This window comes from Coturnix japonica, chromosome Z (genome assembly GCF_054131305.1).
Source record: "Coturnix japonica strain WE chromosome Z, WE-NBRP24, whole genome shotgun sequence".
Taxonomy (NCBI): Eukaryota; Metazoa; Chordata; class Aves; order Galliformes; family Phasianidae; genus Coturnix; species Coturnix japonica.
The window spans coordinates 17,616,242-17,632,819 of NC_140702.1; the positions used below are offsets into that span (position 1 = coordinate 17,616,242).

At 36.3% G+C, this 16,578-nt stretch overlaps 1 protein-coding gene across 5 annotated transcripts in view; it reads right to left on the reverse strand.

Annotated features, from left to right (window-relative positions):
• ADGRV1 (adhesion G protein-coupled receptor V1) overlaps window positions 1–16,578 on the reverse strand; it is a 235,322-nt gene that overhangs the window by 117,174 nt on the left and 101,570 nt on the right. For 4 of the 5 annotated variants that reach the window (XR_014939100.1, XM_085527985.1, XM_085527984.1 and 1 more), the window contains 8 exons: window positions 15,829–16,000; window positions 13,891–14,133; window positions 9,124–9,531; window positions 7,989–8,173; window positions 6,545–6,794; window positions 6,245–6,384; window positions 5,568–5,728; window positions 4,724–4,824 (listed from right to left, as the gene is read on the reverse strand). Coding sequence is in view for 3 of the 5 variants with exons in the window: in XM_085527985.1 (XP_085384111.1) it covers window positions 4,724–4,824; window positions 5,568–5,728; window positions 6,245–6,384; window positions 6,545–6,794; window positions 7,989–8,173; window positions 9,124–9,531; window positions 13,891–14,133; window positions 15,829–16,000 (1,660 nt within the window). In the remaining 2 variants the exon portion in view is untranslated. Of the gene's footprint in view, window positions 1–4,723; window positions 4,825–5,567; window positions 5,729–6,244; window positions 6,385–6,544; window positions 6,795–7,988; window positions 8,174–9,123; window positions 9,532–13,890; window positions 14,134–15,828; window positions 16,001–16,578 lie in introns of those variants that run through there. The other variant, XR_014939101.1, reaches the window with a different exon arrangement.

Consider the following 16,578-nt stretch of genomic DNA (forward strand, 5'->3'; position numbering starts at 1 on the left):
TGCAGGTGTTCCTAAGGTCAGAATTTCTGTGTAACAGCAATTGCTGAGGATCCTGTCTCCAAAAAGACAGATCTGAAGAAAGCCTGTTAGCAGGAAAATGAGCAATGGGAGATATGCTAATTAGGAGGAATAAGCTATCTACGTTGTTTTGTTATAGAAGAATGGCACACAAGTGGAATGAACAAAGGAAGATAAGAAAGGACGCAGAAAATAGAAACACGAGTTGAAAAATTATGCTGAAAAGCATGAACCAGAGAGAGGGAGCAGTATAACTTTTCTCATGGTAAAACGTAGAGAAAAGGGATGAATGGGCAACATGGGAATGCTGCTATTTCACTCTGTGTGTGGTCCCCAATAGTTTGTGATGTTGGTAAAAAGTAGGGGTGTAAAGAAAAAAAAAAAAAAGAGCTGGAAGGCATTAGCTGATAGAAATCTCATACCCTTATACTTTAAAGTGATAAGCAGAACATTTTACTGTTTGTAATGAGGACAGGAGGTGTGAGATAATGTAGCAGAATTCTAACATATGTTATAGTATTGCTCATATATCTGAGTTCTGGCAAACCTTAGGAGACAATTTCTAAGCAGATACTAACAGACTGTGCATTACACTACTTTGTCAATGTAGTTCTAATGTCAGAGAAGTAAACAAGAATGGTAAAGTAAAATTATCTCTAAGAATAACAATAGTAGAAATAGATAAGTACTACTGTAACAATTATTTACCAGTGAGAAACCAAAATCATGTGTTGATGAAAACAAAACAAAACAAAACAAAACAAAAAAAACCTTAAAAAGTTAAATTATACGTGTTTCTCAGATTTAAATTATTACAGGTTCCATCACTTATCCATGGTCCCACGAGCACTCTTCCTTGCACTCCTTCCTTTCAAGATGAGATAAAGCTAATTCAGCTGCTTTTAAATTTCAACACTCTTTAGAGGGTTAAAGTGATATCTTAAATCTTTTGTTATAGCACTACACTGACCCTTACTTTCGCCTGGTCTTTGGCTTTAAATATCGGCAGATGGCTTCATGCTAATACCTAGCGTCCCAGCGCCACAGCAATTTCACAACTGTGTTCTCCCCTCTTTGCGCTCCCCCTAACAATGAACTGTAATGGCGAAGTTGCTCCCTCTACTGGAAAAAAAGAGCAGTAATTACATATATGGGAATCCCTTACTGTCCAGGAGTCTAAGAACAGCTTGCTGTTTTTCGTAATTGTCCTTCCTCAGGGTTATATTTTGTATTATGCCTATTCTGTGTGTTCCACTGTCTGATATAAGAATTTCTTGGCCTTCAGGTTCTAAAAGAAGCAGTACACATTATCTATCATCTAAAGACACCATGTATTTAAATTTAAAATGTGTGAATATATATATATGTAACAACTCAGGTCAATGACATCTTGAGATAAATGACAGTTTCTGCCAGTACAGATCCCGGATTAGCTCTAGCTTTGACATCTGACTCCACTTGGATATTGAGAAACAATGTAACAGATAGGCCTTCAGAGCTTTCCTGATCATAAAATGACATTGCTCATAAAAGTACTTAATTTAGATTAATCTACTATGAAATTATACTTACACAAACTAATAACCAAATGAATCTACTTATTGCTAAGATGAAACTGCTTTTGAAAGAAGCTGAACAAAAAATTGCGCTGACTTGGTGGGAATGACTGAAATCAGCTAAAAATCAATCAATTCAGAATTAAGCAACTACTGGGAGGAAAGTTTTAGGTGTTAGTTCTCATTGCAGAGGTGACCAAGAATATATATTTTTTTTCAGTGTTATCCCAGCCTTATTATGAAGCTGAATTTCTAGAATGGACAGCAACTTCGGACTATTGAGTCTTGTCCTTTTTACTCTGACCTCTTACTAACTCTGGCTGTTCATCTCCACAAAGTGCTAACAATACTGTGTTCAGCACTGTTTAATCTTGACAGGATACAAGGAAATCAGATCAGAAATCTTAGACCTCACAGCCAACTAGGTCTTATAAAGCAGACTACCTTATCCAAGGCAGTGGGGTCTAATTCTATAGTAATAATACTTGCTATATCCATACAAATTTAGTATGGACATAAATTTAAGTGAAGCTCTGGACCACTCTTGTTTAGAAACAGCACTTTAAGTAGTATTTTACATTGGCTAACTCTAAAAAGCACAGGCTTACCTTCAGGGAGATCTGAATTGCTGCAAAGACCTCTTTACTGTCAAGACAAAGGCAGGCACTCAACCACTGACTCGCACAAGTTGCTCCTGTGATGGATTGTTCATAGGATGGATTGTACTCTATCCACTGTACCCTGGAATGTGCTTTTCAAACTTTCCCTATCTTAATACACATGACAATTTCTTTTGGGTTTTGATTACAGGAAAACCGAGATTTCCCCTAGGTTGATAGGGAATGGTTAAGATCAATAATATTTCAGTTAACAAAGAAGTTCCACTTTCATCAAATGACAGACGTCATTCTACATGGCCGAATTTGCTACTTGATGTTAGAATACTGAATTCTCATGAAGTGTCTACCTTTCTGCCTTAGACCGTTTTTATACACCATCCTGTTAGCTGTCCTGTTCAAGTCTAAACTTTTTTCATGAGTTTTAGTCTTCAAACACATTACTTTTACACAACCCTTTGCTCCCATGATCCTACTCCTGTTGGGTATTTCAACACTTCCTTCCAATGTATCCTATTTCTAGCAGAATTATGTTTTCCAATTTTGTCTAGATCTGACTAAGTCCAAGTGATGAAACAATTCTACCACATATTAATTCACAAGGCTACAGTTTATCATTTTCAAATAAATGTTTAACAATTTTTTGAACTAGGATTCTTTGCACTACTTGTTCTTAATAACACATACAAACATGTGTTTGTTTGCACATCGACTCAGGTTGCATAAGACAGCTTTCAGGCAGCTAAACACAGTAAGTCTTCATCTTGCACTTCAGTTGAATACAATGGAAGAAAGAATCTGGCTTGTCAGCTTGATAATTACTATAGACATGATGAATGATGATGTTACAGTAGCTTGAAGACTGTTTAAATTAGCAAATATATGCCAATTGTTTGGCAAAAATAAAAAGGATTACAAGTTTCCCCATATGATTTTATTTCTATTTAGACTTGGATGCTGCTTTACTGGCCAGAATACCAAGCCGTTTGTTCACAATTACTACTGTCAGCAGATCATTCATGCTCAAATATTCCAAGGAAAAGGCTATGGCACATATATGTAGAGCAGCTCACACACAAAAATCAAAATTCACCATTCATTTGTGTCACTTGGAATACTCAGTGTCCAAAGACACAGAGCAAGGACTGTACAAATGGCCTACACATTAAAATTTGCTGACTATGTGATGGATCAAACTGAGAAAGCATGCACAATGTCAATGGTTTACACACAATCTATAAAGTGCTTATTCCAGGACAAAAGCACAGCAGCTCCTGCTATGATTCTAATCTAGGTTTACAGTTTGACAAAAATGAAAACTACTGATGAGTAAAAGTGTATTGATGCTGTGAACTGTGTTCATGTTATGCCTTTTCAAGTACAGAAATCTTGACCTAAATTTGCTCCAAAACTGTGCAAATGTCTGGTTTTGGATGCTTTACAGACGCTCAGTTAGCACTGGATGCTCTGGGTCCGTGGAGAAGAATGAAATGGACGCTGGATTTTGTGAACCGCCATTCCTCTTCACTGAGAGAGTAAACACAAAGCCGGAATAGCCAGGAAAGAACAAGCTTCTGAGTAATGTGCTGAAAAGGTTTGACTGCCATCTACAGATAATATTAATTAGTGCACTGGTAGTGACTGAAAAAAAGATCGTACCAGTACAAACGTTTGAGGAAAGTTAATTACATACATATATGCTGAATGTAACTAACTTGAAAAGCTGATTCTATTTATTTTTCTAGAAAACAAAACAAAACAAAACAACAACAACAAAAAAAAACCACCACCACCACAACAAAAAACTTTATAAAGCAACAACCTTCTTTCTGTAGAACCCGCTTGAGACCCACTAGCTGTAAACTCACTGTTTACCTGTGGTACACTTTTCCTTTTATTTATGTTAGCAATTATTAAGTACTATATTTTCATGTTAAAAGTGCTCAGCTGAAAATGTCTTAAATAACATAACTTCAGAAGTATTAGTGCAAACATAAAAAAGTTAACTTCATAGTAAATAAGTAATCATACCTATACTTTCAAAATACTTGTAAGTGGACACAGATGAACATGTCATGACACAGATAACAGTAAACTAATTTTCTTTCAGCTTTTCAGAATAGCTAACAGAGTACTTCACTCTACTCCTGTCCAAAGCAACCTTCTCTATTACCTCTGCCTTAAAGTAAAGCTGCTAAATAAGGAGAGAAGAAGAGAGGAGAGGAGAGGAGAGGAGAGGAGAGGAGAGGAGAGGAGAGGAGAGGAGAGGAGAGGAGAGGAGAGGAGAGGAGAGGAGAGGAGAGGAGAGGAGAGGAGAGGAGAGGAGAGGAGAGGAGAGGAGAGGAGAGGAGAGGAGAGGAGAGGAGAGGAGAGGAGAGGAGAGGAGAGGAGGAGGAGGACAGAAGGAGGAGAAGGAGGAGAAGGAGGAGAAGGAGGAGGAGGAGTAGAAAGATTAACTCTGCCATGGAACTGACAAAAAGGAAAGTTAAGATTTACTTGATTTATAATTAGAGACCACAGCCTTTTTCTTACCTGAGTACCCAAACAAGCAACCATCATATGAGTGAGAAGTTTAGCTGCAAACATTGCACATCTGGTGCAGAAAAGGTGGGAGATAATAGCCAAAGTGAAACCTACACAGGAGCAAGAAAAATGGAAGTTTAAGTCTTAGACTAATAAACTATGCTACAGACAGATAACAATGTTGTCTCTCTTGAAGGTGCAGATCATGATTAAAAAACAAACAAACAAACAAAAACTTAAGAGAATGTTTTAATTTTATGCCACACTTGCATCACACATGAATTTACTATTATCTATTTTCCATAGGAGTGGGAACTAAAATAATTACATAATGTAAAACAGTCATTTTTGCAAAGTACTTTTTTATTTCTGCATATGGATGATTGCCATAATAGTTAAATATAAAGCAAAGAACTCATAAATCTCTCATGGAGCAGACACAGAACACCATTTAAGTGCCTGAGGGGTAGACCAAGAATCTCTCTAGCATGTTTTTTTGGTGATCTCATTACTCATAGATTCTGCTTGCACAGTGCCCATCAACAGGTTTTGTCTGAGACCTTGAGCTTTCTTCAAATGCTACCATAGCCATCAATAAAAATAATCATGAGCCTAGTAAGTTTAAACTCTTGTGCTTCACCCAAGATGTCAGATTGCATCTGGGAAGCAGAATGCAAGAAAGCTCTGAACACAGTACAGAGTCTACCTCCCTCAAATTATCTCTTCTGAGTGTAAACTGTAAATTTAAACTGTCAAAGAACTTTTAGTCTGTCATGAGTTACTAAAATTGTTAAAAATCAATTAATCTTTTTGGTCATTAGTGGTTGATAATGAGAAAAGTGTATCTACTGACCTGATATGCAGATGAATCCAGAAGAGAAAAAGGCCTCGTTGTATGAAGACAAGTCATCTGTTTGGGCATACACTGCATAAATGGACATATGAGAACAAGCGCATTCCACATAGCCTGATGTGTCATCAATCACTCTGCAGAACCCACTATCAGATAACCAACTGCAGAACAAAGATTTACAAAGTTGTAATTGGATTTGTGTAATTTACATGGTAAGCAACCTTGAACATTTTTACTGTATCTCTGAAAAACAAAGCTTACAAACTATTACATGTACATAAATATGTCATTGTGATCTTTTTCATAATAAAACATTTACGAGAAACTAAAATACTGTTTACACCTTTCCCTTCACTTTCATTACTAAAAAGAAATTCTGAATAGATGATAATGAACGCCTTTTTCCCATTGAAGTATTTCTGTGGTCATATTTTAAAAATTCCTGCAACAAATATGGGGCTGATTGTTCAAATTGTTTGTCACTTGCACTAACATTACTCCACTGTGAAGAATACTTCATTTTGTACTGATATTCTTTGTTTTGAAATGTCCAGAAAAAAAAAAAAAATGATAGGATGTGGAAAGAATTTTATACTTACAAATGACCCAATCACAGTTATAACATTTTAGACAAACAGACAGGTTCACTAGAACATTAAGTAGATGAATAAAATAACCTTTCTGAAGCTTGATTCCAAAGGAGACATAAAGACTTCTGTGGAACAATCCGACTTCCTGTAGCATAAATCCGATAAATTACTTCATTGCTGTCTTTCAAAGGGTGTGAGCTCTGACTCTTCAAACTCATAGAAAAAACCTGAAATCAAATACAATTGTATTGAAATTCTACAGTCAGTGTGCATTTTATTCAGAAACACACATATACGTGCACACTATTTTAAGTGATCTTTGTTTGCTATGAGAAGTACCTTAACTGAGCCGATTTATTGTAAAAATAAACAGTATTATTTTCAAACCTTATTCTTGAGGGCAAGTTCTTTATCTCCAGTGAGAAACCACTGCTGACTGCTGTATTCTGTGAACTGTATAGATTCACAATTCTCTTCTTGGGAAGGAGATAATACAACAGAGACCTTTAATAAATGCTCAGGCACTTGAATAGAATCCCCATCTCTTCCATCAAATCTGTGTCCATTGATTTGCTGAGGATACCAGTTGTGCGCCATTATTGCAATGTATGGACAGCTATCAAGGATATTTTTGCCTCTGTTGAAATGGAGAAGAAACAGGTAAGTGGAACTGAGCCTTAGCTGCTTTTCACAGAGTGTTTCTAATTTACAATTAGAATATTATTCCTCCATAATTGAAGTTTTTAAGACATTTGATAGACTGTTTCAGTTGCTGTGGGAAAAAAAAAAAGAACAAAAAAAAAAGGCTGAAGTATTATCTCTGTTTCCCCTCAGGGTCTTGTTTATCACAACAAGCAAACAAAGTTGCTCCCTGGTAAACTAAGGGTAAACTAAGTTATTCTTTTTATAACTTGATATAGGCCTGAGTCTACAAAAGGAAGAGAGATCAAAACTGATGATCTTGCTTTATCTTCTAGTTGATAATGCAAATAGACTAAGAAAAAAAGAACTGTAACTTGCAAGTTCTGTTCTGAGTAATGATATCTGTATGTCATTTACTGACTTTTGAGCTGAGACAGACCTCAGACCCCCTTCAATTAAACAAATAGAAAAAAAAAATACATCTCCAAAAGAAGTTGAGATTATAGGAATCTACATCTTATTCCTGATATTCAGGGACATGGAGTAGGGAGAGCTTTTTTCTAAAATTCAGACAGATAGCCGTTAATAGATTCACAGTGGGAGAAACACACTATTTAAAAGCATCTGTTTCATAAATGATAATTATCTACTTCCAAAACCAACTAATGCTCCCACCCATTAGTCTGACCACAAGGTACTACACACTTGTAGATGAAAGAAGCCATTTGAGATAATTTAAAATAATGTTCAACTGAACAAAACCAAAGACAGAAATTACAGAGTCACAGAGTCCCAGAATTAGTGTTGCCAGTAACACTTGCGGTTTCTTTACTCACCCAAGTCTTAGAAGGTAGCTCTCCATCATGTAATTATAAATTATTTTCACCAAAGTATTAATGAACCCTTTTCCTAAGTGTTTCTGAACTAAAGCTGAATGAACAGGTCTGAGACTTTCTGACTTACCCTCATAGCTACCCTGTAGCAGTGTACCAGTTATTTATGACACCATATCACAGTGCCTATATTATGTTTTGTACAACTGTTGCAGAGCACAAAATATTGTCATTAGTGCCTCGTGTTAGATGAAAGGCAAGACCCACACCTAAAAATATCACTTAAATCTTTTCATGTCTATGTCAGTATTTTGTCACATATTTCAAATAAAAACTATGAATTCATGTTCACTAACCTCTCCCCTGGTGATCCACACATTATCTCAGTCAGCAAAGAAAAAGCAAACTTCTCAGTCACCTCAGCAAGCCTGCTATATCCTCGTGTGTCCTTGCGTTTTGGGCTAGCGAGAGCACAGAGTATCTCATAGAAAAGACTTCTACTTTTACCAGTGAGTAAATGTTTTTCACCTGCATCTGTCACCTATTGTGAGGGGAAAAAAAAAAAAAAAAAAAAAGAACAGCATTCTATGCACAGGAGTCTGCTAAAACTTTTCCTCACACTGAACTCTCTTATCTTCTACACCATCTTAGTCTTCTTCCCAGTATTCTTTCTGAAAGTTCAGGACACTTTTTTCAACTTCTCATCGCTACTACTAAGACATGCAGGGCAGTCTACTGACAAAATCACGTAAAGATACGCTTACTAATATGGATTTGATAAAGAACCCATGTGGTATTCATTCTTTCACAATTGAAAACTGTTATCCTCTTGAGAATTTTTGACATAAATAGTGAATAGTGTTATAAAGTTCAATAATGTCTAGATGCATGTTTTTCAGTTCATGTGCATTATTCTGAAGATGCAGAAGAGCCAGAATACCACAAAACTAGACTATTAGACCCAGAGTTTTTACAGAATGTAATGCAATGTTAAAGTGCTCAGCTATAGCACCCACTTGATTTCCAAAGCTAAAACAGGAATGAAGGCAAGCTGTATGCCTAGCTAAGGGTACAGTGGACTCCCACTGGCCATAGTACAATCTGCCTGTGTGTTGACAGCAGAAAACATGAACAACTCACTGTTTTGTGTCAGGGCTAGAACCAACAAAGATGCGGCCTTCAAGAAATGAGATTAAGTTCTCTGAAAGTATATCATTGAAGGTAAAATTCTGTACAGCAGAAAATCTAAAGCTATGTGTAAATATGCAAGATTAACACTGGTTGCTCTTCTCAATCTATCTGTTCTATGCTTTCCTGTCATCATCCTAGCTAGTAACAAATTTCTTCCTTGACTGTGATACCTGTGATTTTTGTTTTTACTTTCACAATCTATACTTCTGGGTCCTTGTTGTGAATTAAAACTTTGATCTTACCACAGACCATAACTTAATAAAATCACTGGCCTTTCAAGAAAGATCAGGAAATGTTTACCTTATCTATCACATGCATCACAGCAGTAAGCTGTTCTTCAGTAGTTTCTGTAGCCACCTTGATATTCAGATTCTGAAGGACTCTCTGTAAAATTGTGTCATCAAGTGGCTGATGCAGTTGATCAATCAGCATCCAGAATGGCAAAGAGCCCAAATCTGAGACAATGGTGACATTAGCAACACCATAGATGTCATCTACTCTGGCACCTCCTGTGGGATTGGAAAGCACAACCTGGAAGCGTTTAGGAAATGGGTTTAACGATGCTGTCTTTGGAGTAAGGGTCACATCCAGAAACTTATTTCTCTGTCCAGGTTCAAAAATCAGTAAGCCTTCTGATCTGGCGAAATCTTGTCCTGCAACAGCTGGATGTATGAAGGTCCGACCAACAGTTTCAGGCTTTTGCAGCTCCTTAAAACAAAACAAAAGAGGTTCAGGTAACATGATGATAGATATGATTACTCAAAAACATCCACTGTTGAAGAAATATATGTTAAGAGGGTAAAGTTTAGTTGCATAAAACAAAATTTCCTTTCAAAATATACTTTGTAACAGTGATTATCACTACTACATTACATATGTCCCTGAAACAGAAATGTCTATCACCTTTGGTCATTGGGAACCTAGAAGGAAGAGTTATATATCTCCAAATCAGTAAGGAGGCTTTCTCTCTCTTTTACCAGAAAAAAAAAAAAAAAAAAAGAAAAAGAAATAGGTACAGAAAGAAAGAAAGAAAGAAAGAAAGAAAGAAAGAAAGAAAGAAAGAAAGAAAGAAAGGAAGAAAGAAAGGAAGAAAGAAAGAAAAAAAGAAAGAAAGAAAGAAAGAAAGAAAGAAAGAAAGAAAGAAAGAAAGAAAGAAAGAAAGAAAGAAAGAAAGAAAGAAAGAAAGAAAGAAAGAAAGAAGGAAAGAAAGAAAGAAAGAAAGAAAAAAAGAAAGAAAGAAAAAAAGAAAGAAAGAAAGAAAGAAAGAAAGAAAGAAAGAAAGAAAGAAAGAAAGAAAGAAAGAAAGAAAGAAAGAAAGAAAGAAAGAAAGAAAGAAAGAAAGAAAGAAAAGAAAACAAAAAAATACTTTAAAAAAAATCACAAAGCTTTTCTGTGTAAATAGATATCAATAAAGTGAATTCCAGAGGGGTCCATGTAAGTTTATATGTAGAATGAAACACCATCAATTCAGGGTACAGATCTGTAAGTAAAAACTATACAGATGCAAAGTAAATGTTCCAGAAATCCATGCCAAAAATAATAAGAACTGGTAATAGTTTGAATTTCAGTATACATACTTCAAAGAAGAATAACCAATTTAAGACTAAAGTCAAAGCAAAACCTATAAACACACAAGGCTGACAGATTAAATTATCTGGGAACACTATTTCCCTGTGAAGTAGCACTATTTTTTACCTTCTGTGAGATCTGTAGGAATTGTCCAGTTCTTCACATTGTTATTGTCAGTTACCATTACCTTGATTTTGTATCTGGCAATATAATAAGCTTTCCTTAAGTGGAAACTAACATTCTGAGCTATTATACAAATGTATGATTTTTCAGTTGTGTTTATTTATTTTAAGTACAGAATATAATCTCAGTCAAGCATTCTTGAAAACCTCTTACAATATAGAGCAAAGATTTTTATTTGAGAAATATTAGACCCCTTTTGAAAACATTTTCCTTTAACTAGTAAAGTTTACTTATAGAACAAATATACTTTTTGAATTTTCAGCAGAACAGTAGAGTAAATCAGTGTGGTGTCCACCTCTTCATATTTCCTCTAGAGTAAGATCACTTCATTGGTGTCAATTCTAATGAAAATCATACAAATCATAGAACTCTAATTCCTATCTTGGGTTATAAGAGGTCTTAAAGACTATTTACTTCCCTGCTGTGGGTTAGTTTCCACCCACCAGACCAGGCTGCCCAGGGCCACATCCAGCCTGGCCTTGAATGCCTCCAGGGATGTGATACCCATTCACTTCTCCAGACAGTCTGTGCCAGTGCCTTGCCACCCTCTGAGTAAGAATTTATTCCAAACATCTAACCAAATCACCTACTAGTTCTAAACAATTTTTCCTTGTCCTGTTACTATCAGGTCATCTAAAACATCGGTCTATTTCTTATTTATAAGCTCCCCTTAAGTACAGGGAAGAGGGAATGACGTCTCCCTAGGGCCCTCTCTTCTCCAAGCTGAACAAGCCCATCTCCCTCAATGTCCCCCAACAGGGAGGTGCTCCAGACCTCTGATCATCTTTTTGACCCTCTTATGGACTCTCTAACAGTTCATCTTTCTTGCACTGGGGCCCCAGACCTGGATGCAGTATTCAAGATGGTGCCTCACAGCAGAGTAGAGAGGGACAATCACTTCCCTGTCCCTGCTGACCATTTCTCTTTTATTGCAGCCCAGGATGCTGTGGGCCTTCTAGGGTGCACGTGCACACTACTGGCTCACGTTGAGCTTTCTGTCCACTAGAACCCCCAAACCCTCCTCCACAGGGCTGCTCTCAATGAGTTCTTCTTACTCATTCTGTAGACATGAGATTGCTTCAAACCAAATGTAAAACCTAGAGCTTGACCTTGCTGAGTCTCATTAGATTCACAGGGGACCACATTTCAAGCTTGTTCTGGATGGCATCCCTTCCTTCTGTTTTACCAACTGCACCTCTCAGATTAATGTCATTTGCAAACTTGCTTAGGGTGCACACAATCCTATTATCTAGGTCACTGATAAAAATAGTAAATCCCACCAGTCCCAAGATGGATCCCTGAAGGATGCCCTTTACCTGGACATTAAACCACTGGCCACAACTCTCTTGCTGCAGCTATCCAGTGATTTCCTTATCCACTGAATACTAAATTCTTCAAATCCATCCCTCCCCAATTTAGAGCTAAGTGTGTAGTGTGGAGCGTGTCAAAGGCCTTGCAAAAGTCAAGGCAGACTACAAATGTTGCCCATCCTTTGTCTACTGATGCCATCACTTCATCATAGAAGATCATTAGACTTGGGTTATGGATGATCTGCCCTTGGTGAAGCCATGCTGGCAGTTCTGGACCACCTCCTTGTCTTGCATCTGTCTTAACATAGCTTCCAGAAAGATCCATTCCATGATCTTCCCAAGAAGAGAGGTAAGGCTTACTGGCCTGTAGTTCGCTGCCTACACATCTTAAAACTGGGAGCGATGTTTCCCTTTTTCCAGTCACCTTCTTTCATGTAATGGAGAATGGCCTGGCAACTGCATCAGCGAGTTCCATCAGGGCTCTGGGATGCATGTCATTGGACCCATAGACATACTCAGTTTTATCAGGTGCTCATGCACTTGCTCTTCAGTTAAAGTCAGAGAAATGTTTCTCCCCAGACCTTGCCTAGAGGTTCAGGGACATGAGAGATGTGGGAAGGATGACTGCCAGTGAATGCTGAGGCAAAGAACTTGCTGAGTACCTCAGCCAAGGTTTCCTTCTTGTCCCCTTCCAGAAGAGAGTTAGGAATATGGAAATAAGTGGTCATGACTAGTTCTGATAACCAATGGTCAATGTAGGAATGAGGTAAGAATCTGTTTCCACTAAGAGTCTCATACTTCATACCTGGTATAAATTTTTATTTTACATATATCAATGGTATCAGGGTTTTTGTACTTGACAATGCATCCTCAAAAACTAAAACTGTCTAAAGTAGAATTGCTAAATTAAAAAAATGGGAATGGATAAAGAACTGCCTCTCGCCACTGGGCAGGAGCAATTCCTTCATGAATCAACATCTAAATGGTCATAACCTATTGCCTGGAAAGAATGTGAGAATTTGTTATGACATATTCTAACTAAAGTAGTTGTCAGCTGATTTATAATGCATGAAAGCATCAAATTATTCTATTCCAGTAAAATAGCGACGTGTGCAATACAACTACTAAATGCAAACCCTTTTATTTAAAATGTTGACAGAAAAACACTGATCACACAATGTTTTCTTTAAAAACTGTTCCTTATTTTTTTTTTTAATTAATTCATTTATTTTTCATAAATTCCAACATATTCTAAGTAGATCAGGCTAAGTACTACCCCAGTACAACAGGTAAACCCTCCCTGCATCATGTGCTTGATTTTGGAGTCACAACTAAGGAATCTGAAGGAATTATGTTTTAGAGCTGCGTAACTTGTATTAGAGGAGTATCCTTCATCAACTGTCAATGAAAATGAGGTATTACTTTGAAGATAAGAGGGTCAGCAGATGATAGGATATTTTTGTGTTAAGCTATAAATGCAGGGGGAAAAAAAATGAAGGAGGATGACAAAATTCATTTAAGCACAATATCTTCAATCAGAAGAACAATTTTCATATTTACCATATCAAGGACATTGACAAAAAAAATTCTGAAAGTACTCTCTCATTTTCTAAGACTGATATAAGCATTATTAGATCTTTGATCTAGCCCTGTAGATACACTGGTTACCTAAATCATTACAGTCGTACCCATCATGGTAAAGACAGCTTCAGAAAAATAAACTTCAAAAAACTGAGTTTCAAAAGATCTTTAGGACAAAAAATGAAATGTATTTGAATGTATATGAAATGCCTGACTGACCATTCTCTTTGAGGTTGCTTGAAGGTACTATGAACAAAATCACTGTTGACAATGTAATGAAACCAAATCTCTTTATTAATGGAAACATAAGTCAGTTATACGATATGGAACCAGCAACTGTTTGACTGTTTCCTGCTAAAAATGCTAATTGTAGTCAAATTGACTTCAGAGAATAAGCAATAATTTAACAATAGATCATTCTTACCTGCATGTTGTAGCTAACCTTTGTGGTTACTGATGTACTAGAATCTCTAAGCACCTGCAGACTGATTAAAGTTGTTTTCTTATGAGCCACAGCAAAACGAGATCCCACAGCAAAATACACTAAACCATGTGGTGCATCACTTTCAAGAACTGTTACAAATGCAAATCTGGCACTGCTGTTCAATGCAGCTCCTGCGCTTACAGCATACAGCTCAACAAAAAAATACGTTTCAAATTCAGGTACCTGTAAACAAGGAATGAGTTTTCATATCATTAGAAGTTCTGTTAATTACTACTAGCTTTAAAAAGTGTATACATCTTTTTAATACGTAATGTATTACTTGCACTAATACTTATTACAAGCACTTTTATTGCAATATGCAGTTAGTACAACAAAGCATATAACAAAAATAATGTTGTAATAGGCAATACACTGTCATGTGCAATAGTGACGTCTGAGGTTTTCACACAATGACATACTTGACTGCAGTAAAGTAAACTCTTTCCAAGCTTCACTTTCCAGATTATGGAGTTACACATGCAAAACATTTTCTGAGAGATCTGCACTTTCCTTTTGCCTTACAAAAAACATGCACACACTTAATTATCCATGGAAAAAATGCACATTAGCTGGGGATTAAATAGCATATATTTTTAACTAAGTTGTTGTTATGCAATTATTAAGGCATTCTTGAAGTAGAATTATCTTGACTAATTGATGGCAGGCTCTAATATATTGGAATGCCACAGGAACCCTTTGACTTCCATTAGCAACTGCTGGACTAGCACACACTTGAGCTGCATGTCTCTGCAACTGTTGTGCGGCAGTTACTAAAGAATGATGTCCCTCCATTAAACTAAACAACCTGTAATTCACTGCCGTATATATTCATTGGCTCTTTAATTTAAAAATAACGTCTGAAGAAGGAACACAGCTCTCTTCATGAACTACGACAATGCACCCCTCTTATTGTTTTCTGTTACTTGTATAACTTTCTACAAAGCAGTCAGAAAAAATGAAGGAAGTCTTTTTGTCTTTTCTGTTCTCCATGCTTCAGTTTTGCCACTAGCCTAGCTGCTAGGATAAGTCCCTGGGAAGTTTCAAACTTTTTAAACACTCTGTAGGAATGAAAAACATTAATACCACATTTCTTAAGTGTCTGCTCTACACCGTGATCAGTGATTTACCTTCAATAGAAGTGAATGTTGTGTTCTGTGTTAATTAAATGATAGCTGAGTTTTTGAGTTTGAGCTGGGTCTCTCAAGGCAGTTAGGCTTATGCATACCCAACTAGCAAATGCTAAATGGATTCAGAGGATGATGTCTGCCAAGCCAGACTTCACTACTCTCATCCCAGCTGTGTACAGACTATTGAATGTTCAGATGTTCTAATACAGTTTTATGATTGAACAGCATTCACAGATCACCATGTAAGACTTAAGTAAAAAAAAAAAAACAAACCAAACACATAGAAGTTGTACTATATGATTTTTACTGAACATTGTTATTTTTTATAGGATGTTTTTAAATTGGATATTGTTCATAAAAATCACACAAATGAGTTTTTGACAGTTAAAAAAATTTATGTGTGAAGATTGAGAATTTAGCATATGAACAAATATTTTAGTGAAATGACACCATTCTGTTTTTTCTAAATAGTTCTGTGGAGAGAACTTTAGTTTATGCTTCAAATTAAATACTCAACTCTTTTCTTAATTTTTACCAATCACAATGGAGGCAGTAAAAACCTGTAAATAAAATCTGTTTTCTGAGAAACTGAACAGATGTTGTTACTGTTTTCAAGCCATGTCCTTGACACCAATTTCAAGCCTTGTCCACACACCAATTCCTCAATACCAGAGATTTATTTTTTCATCTTGATAAATTACAATTCAGTGACATTGTTCTGTACACAAATGTGCACTAAATAACTACTTACATTATCAGGTTTTATTTCAATTGAGATGTTGCATGTCGTTTGACCTGCTATGCAGGTAGTGACTCCCAGCACAGACACAAGTTCATTCTCCAAATTCACACCATCCTTTAGAAGGACAGCACTTGTTTCATTAAATGTCACACGCCAAAAGACCTTCACATCTTCAAATGCCCTATAAGCAAATTAAAATAATGTGTTCAAAATGAACTAAGTAACACGCTGACTTAAGATGGAAAACTCTGTGAATTACTTCCTCTCAAATATGTATAGATTACAAAAAAATAACATGGGAAAAAATAAAGCAATGATGAGAACCCACATTCTTCTTGGCTTTTCCTTTAGAAAACATGGTATCATTTGCAAAACAGACCCAGGTGCTTGAAATTCAAGTATATACTCAAACACTTTCTTTAATACTATGGTAAACAATTGTCTGGAAAGCCAGTCAGAGTCTGACTTTCCTGCAAGTTTGAGGAACATAGAGCATTTGAGGATATTTTTTTAAAGTACACATAAATGTACAACAAATACATGTGTTTTAAAAAATACAGAGTCTGTGCTACTAAAGACACAAGCATAATTCTAACACTTAAGCACTGTGTTAATTACTCATTCAAATATTCATACCTTCCACATACTGCACAGGAAGATGAGAATTTTAATTTAACTTTCAGCAGTGTAAATCCTTAAACTAAGAAAAGCTTTCACAGCCACACATCAGCCACATAGTGAAGTCTTCCATTTTTGCTT